Source organism: Mus caroli, chromosome 2, assembly GCF_900094665.2.
Source record: "Mus caroli chromosome 2, CAROLI_EIJ_v1.1, whole genome shotgun sequence".
NCBI classification, from domain to species: domain Eukaryota; kingdom Metazoa; phylum Chordata; class Mammalia; order Rodentia; family Muridae; genus Mus; species Mus caroli.
The window spans coordinates 82,191,319-82,197,693 of NC_034571.1; the positions used below are offsets into that span (position 1 = coordinate 82,191,319).

Consider the following 6,375-nt stretch of genomic DNA (forward strand, 5'->3'; position numbering starts at 1 on the left):
CCAGGGTTTGTGTCTCCAAGGCTGGAGTCATAAATACAAAAATGTGTATATCATTCTCACCTACAAAGATTCCACCTTGACCCACAAAAGGTTTGTTTCAAGGACAAAAGAAAAGTATATATTAGTTTACATCAGAAAAATAAGTTGGGTTGAGGGTAAGTTCACTTATTTTCATACATTGTATCACTGAGCAAAATTCAATACATTTTGTACATTATGATATAAAATATATCCCTATGTGAGAGAGATCCCCTAATATCTTATCTCAATGTTTTATCTTGATACTGTAATCCACTATATCTCTGTTATTCTTGTCTGATATTTTAAACTTTCTACTTTGCTCCACAAATGAAGATCATTTACAAGAAATTAATGGAAATGTGCAATTGAGAAATTAAAGAAAATCTTTAATCTGAGTATCAGGAGACTATCTGTATGTCAGATACTAAATGTATCTGTATTTCAACATTACTGGACTGATTCTTATATAAAAATACATATTCTTTGTTTGTCTGTGTATGTGTCTTTGCATGTGTGTGTGTGTGTTTCTTTGTATATCTGAATGTCTGTGTGTTGGGGTTTCATGCATTTTTGTCTCATTGTCTCTGTCTCTCAGTGTCTTTATGTCTCTGATTCACTCTATCCCTGCCTCTGTCACTTGTGCGTATGTGTTTATGAGCGTACATATTCACATGTGTGTAGAGGCCACAGGATTACTCCAGAAATGTTCCTTAGATACAATACACCTTGGAATCAAAGATCATAAGGCTATGATGACTAGCCTGCAAGTCACACAGATCTACCTATGTTCATCTCCCAGTCGCAGCTTATGATATTTAAACCTAGCTAATTAGACTGACCCTCACGAGGTGTGCAGACCCATTTGGAAAGTACTCTACAGTCTGATCTGTCTTCTCTGCTCCAGAAAGTATAATGTCCTTTTATTCTATTCTATGTTTGTGTTCTTTAGGCAATATAGAAAATTAGTGAATATATTTCCTATAAAAGTCATTAAGACTATTTTCAAACAGTTCCTTTCTTGTATCAGATATGCACTTATTTAGATCCAATATGGAATAACAAATATATACATATCAATTTATATATGTGTGACTATATGTTATGTTATAAATTAAGTTTACAAGGAAGAAATAATGTATTATATAGGTTAATAGTTTATGAATATAAACAATGAAAAAGATAGACTTTTTTTAAAGTTATAAAAGTAACTGGAGATGAAGATGATATAATTTCATGTTCTTGAAATTATAAACACTAAAACTTACAATCTAGCATTAATTAAACTCAGTAATTGTATTACATTTAATAAGCTGTAAAAATGGTTTCGAATTTTTATAATGTATGATCTTAGTTTCTCTGACATACCAAAATCCAGATTATCAAAGAGTATTTTGCTTTCTAATCTAAGAACTATAACAAATTCCTATATCACTCATTCTCTTCTTTATTAACTTGTAGAATAAACTACATATTCTGGAAAAGACAAGCCATGTTACTGACATATGGAAATAACAGTGGGGCCATGTTCATCCTATTGAGCTTCTCAGATTACCCAGAAATTGAGATGCCTCTCTTCTTGGTGTTTCTCACCATCTACAGCATCACTGTGGTAGGAAATATTGGCATGATTGTCATAATCAGAATTAATCCCAAACTGCACACTCCCATGTACTTCTTCCTCAGCCACCTCTCCTTTGTGGATTTCTGCTATTCCTCTGTCATTGCTCCCAAGATGCTGGTGAATCTTTTAATAAGAGATAGAGCCATCTCGTTTCTAGAATGTATAGTACAATATTTTTTCTTTGCTATCTTTGTGGTAACTGAAACCATTTTATTAGTGATTATGGCCTATGACAGATTTGTGGCCATCTGCAGACCACTGCTTTACACAGTAGCCATGTCTCAGAAACTCTGCATCAGTCTAGTCATGGGATCATATGCATGGGGACTCATATGTTCCTTGACAATGACATGTTCTATTATCCAGTTATCTTTTGTTGGTATCAACACAATTAATCATTTCTTTTGTGAGTTCTCCTCACTTCTAGTTCTTTCATGCTCTGATACTCATGTTAATCAAATACTTCTCTTCTCACTTTCTACTGTGAATGCTCTTAGTACTCTTCTCATCATCCTTCTGTCATATGTGTTCATCCTTGTCACCATACTCAAGATGCAATCCTCCAGGGGCCGCCAAAAGGCTTTCTATACCTGTGCTTCACACCTGACTACCATCACTATCTTCTATGGTACTATCCTGTTTCTCTACTCTGTACCCAACTCAAAGAACTCCCAGCTCACATTCAAAGTGGCCTCTTTGTTTTATACCCTGGTGATCCCCATGCTCAACCCTTTGATTTACAGTATGAGAAATAAAGATGTGAAGGACACAATCATAAAAATCATGAAGATTAAATTTATAGCTCTCCCCCATTTATCCTCTAAAGTACATTGATCCTTGCATAAGTACAGGGGTTTTAAAGCATTTTAATTTTAAGATCATATTAACATTCATTATTTCTTCAACTGAACAGAAATAACCTCATTTTAAAGAAAATTCCATGGTCTCTGTATCAATTTTCATTAATCAATTAGCAATCACAAATTATTTTTATTCTATCTCCAAAATTAAAATAGCATTATAGTTTACAGTCTCATTATAATATTTAAGTATAACTATCAGCAAGGTTACTTTATATTACATAAGAGCATTTTTACTATACCCCTTCTTTATGACACCACAAGGAGCCAAGATTTTTGAAGGACTTATGATAATTTCATATATATTTTAAATAAACAGGTTTTCATTATATATGCATTAGTAAAGTACTGCAATTCTTTTTGGAATTAACTGTGTGACCAAATCCCTTTTCTACTGTATGTATCTCTATTTTACTAATGTTACACAATTTTATATGAGAGATCACATAAGAACCTACAATGACTCTGATAGCTTCTACAAGACCTGGGCGAGTTCCAGATAGACCAAATCCCAGCATGATGGAAAAAAATGTAGAAACGTAAGTCTGTCATTAACCATATAATGAACTAATTGTCATTTGATAGCTTCTAGGAAAGGAATAATCAGTTTCTTCTTAATAATGTGGCTCCCTGCAATGCTTACCACAGAACACAAACTACCCCAAAGACTAGATGGGCAATCAAAACAGGACGATAGGGGAAAACATATTTCAAAGTTGGGTGAGAAGATATGAAAAAGATTGAAATAATTGATTAAAAAAAAAGAAAAGCTGAGGGACAATTTCATAATATGCCTGAAGCCTATGAAATTTTCAAATATATTCATTTGTGCTTTAAGTTAACAAATTCAGTTAATGATAGACATGCATATATGAATATAAAGCAAATGGTAAAAATATGGGATTTTAACAAATAAATAACAATAATCCTTAACCACACCATTGTTTGCTATATCCATCAAATAAGAAATAAAGACAAATATCCGATTTAGAAGGTTAAAAAAAAAAGAATAGATGTAATAATGGCCCCAGGAATACAGAATTAGTATTGATAATAAATAAGTGCAAACTGAATACAATTAAGATTTTCAACGAGATTGAGAAAAAGTAGACTTCTGAAGAGCATTTAAATTTAAATTAAAGTTATTCTTTCTTTCAAAATTGGTAATGAAAATCAGAGATGAAGTATTTTTTGTTTTGTTTTTTGGTTTATTTTTACGGAATTGTTCAGATTGTACAACTTTCCTATCCAAAACAAAATAGAACTCTTGGCAACAGTGGGAAGCCATTACCAGAAACCAGAAGAAATTAAAATACAGAGTCCCAATGTGTATGTCAACAAAGCAGTCTCTTCTTCTTCTTTTTTTTTTTTCTTTTATTGGATATTTTATTTATTTACATTTCAAATGTTATTGCCTTTCCCAGTTTCCTCTCCAGAAACACCCTATCCCACCCCCACACCACCTCCGGCTTCTATGGGGGTGCTTACTCACCCATCTACCCACTCCCTTCCCTGGCATTCCCCTACACTGAGGCATCCAGCCTTCACTAGACTCAGGGCCTTTCCTCCCATTGATGCCCAACAAGGCCATCCTCTGCTTCATTTACAGCTGGAGTCATGAGTTGCTTTATGTGTACTCTTTTATATATATATATATGTATATATATATATATATATATATATATATATATATATATATATTATTATTATTACGTATTTTCCTCAATTAAATTTCCAATGCTATCCCAAAAGTCCCCCATACCCTCCCACCCCCGACTCCCCTACCCACCCATTCCCACTTTTTGGCCCTGGCGTTCCCCTGTACTGGGGCATATAAAGTTTGCATGTCCAATGGGCCTTTCTTTCTAGTGATGGCTGACTAGGCCATCTTTTGATACATATGCAGCTAGAGTTAAGAGCTCCGGGGTACTGGTTAGTTCATAATGTTGTTNCACCTACAGGGTTGCAGATCTCTTTAGCTCCTTNGATACTTTCTCTAGCTCCTCCATTGGGGGCCCTGTGATCCATCCCATAGCTGACTATGAGCATCCACTTCTGTGTTTGCTAGGCCCCGGCCTAGTCTCACAAGAGACAGCTATATCAGGGTCCTTTCAGCAAATGCTTGCTAGTGTATGCAATGGTGTCATCGTTTGGAGGCTAATTATGGGATGGATCCCTGGATATAGCAGTCTCTAGATGGTCCATCCTTTTGTCTCAGCTCCAAACGTTGCCTTTGTTTGGTGGTTTAGTCCATGCAAGCTCTGGGGAGTCTGGTTGGTTGATTTTGTTGTTCTTCCTATGGGGTTGACTTACTCCTAAGATTCAGGTAACATTAAAGTGAAAGGGGGCAGAAAAAATTGTAAAAGACAGAGGATAAAGAAGTGTCCAGGAGATTGTGCCTCCTGGAAATTTCAGAAGGAACACCCATAAAGTCTCACCAACATGACTGTATAAGCATGAGGACTGAATTATTAGAGATGTATTTGAGGCAAAAGAAGTTTTATTCAGAAGATAAAAGACACAAATGAAATCATGGGGTAAGAATGTAATACTGTGGTAAAAATCTAATAGTTGTTTTACTGAGCAAAATTGTTACAACTTTCATGATTTTCTTCCTCTGTGGTGTGCATGTATTCTCCAATAAATCATGTAAATGACCTGAATAGAAACTAGTAGGAGATGATTTTATCATCTTAAATATACTTTTAGGAAGTGCAATAGTTAATGATAGACTCTTAAACTCTTCTAAATGATTGACTGCATGTTCATATATGTCTACCTAGCCTGTATTATACAATACTAGTCTATTTAAATGATGTCAGAAATATTACAATGCACTGAATAAACTTTTATTGATTTTTTTTGTGAAAATCAGAGTCTTTGTCCAAATAATTCTAGTTTATTTTAAATAAAAAGTGGATAGTGATATGAAATATTATAAACTTATTGCTTAAAGAATAGTACTTAAAAGAGAGAAAAATCATCAAGTCCTATTCCTCATGGATGATATAAAACCAAATTTTACCTCTTTGAACCACTTGCTTGAACTATCATCTGCAAGCATCCTTCCAAGCACCCAGTAGGAATGTATATAAATTTAATTGATAATTAGTCTAACGGATCAAATACATTTATATATATTTTGAAAAATGTAAAAATGTACAAGTATATCATTTGTAATATGTTATAAAAGCTCAATAAAGATATTGTTTGATTAAGTTATTTTATATATGTGGTAATTATTAAAATGTTTTGATATAAATTTTAAAATAATGATGAACAGATTTTCATTGTATATGCATTGTAAAGTAATATGAAAGTTGTTTTAGAATTGGTTGTCTGGGCCACAGGCATCGGGCCACCCTCCCAGCCGGAGGACAGTAGTCCACCCGGCACGGTAGCCCTCTGCCTCAGGAGCAGAGAGCTCCATCTTGGTTCCAGGACTCTGCAGAACTTAGGAACTTAGTCTGCACAGGTGAGAGTGTGCACCACAGAAGCAGACNGCTTCTGGGACAGGCGGGAGCCACAGAGCCACTGAGGCAGCACCCTTTTCGGGCCACAGACATCCGGCCACCCTCCCAGCTGGGGAGGACAGGAGTCAGCCCTGCACGGGAGCCCTCTGCCTCAGGAGCAGGGAGCACCATCTTGGTTCAGGGACTCCACCGAACTTAGGAACTTAGTCTGCACAGGTGAGAGTGTGCACCACAGAAGCTGAAGCTTCTGTGACCTGCCAAAGCAACACAACATCTGGGAAAGGTCCTGTTTTGGGCCTTCTTCTTCGGCCAGGAGGAGGTCCAAACACCAGATATCTGTGCACCTTCCCTGAAAGAGGAGAGCTTGCCAGCAGAGAGTGCTCTAACCACTGAAACTCAG

General features: G+C 35.7%; 1 protein-coding gene across 1 annotated transcript; it reads left to right on the forward strand.

The window, feature by feature from the left end:
* The first annotated feature begins 1,494 nt into the window (after positions 1-1,494).
* On the forward strand, positions 1,495-2,494 carry LOC110290267 (olfactory receptor 5D18-like). The gene has a single exon (XM_021156773.1). The coding sequence runs from the start codon at positions 1,511-1,513 to the stop codon at positions 2,474-2,476; it is 966 nt and encodes a 321-aa protein (XP_021012432.1). The 5' UTR covers positions 1,495-1,510; the 3' UTR covers positions 2,477-2,494.
* The last annotated feature ends 3,881 nt before the right edge of the window (positions 2,495-6,375 follow it).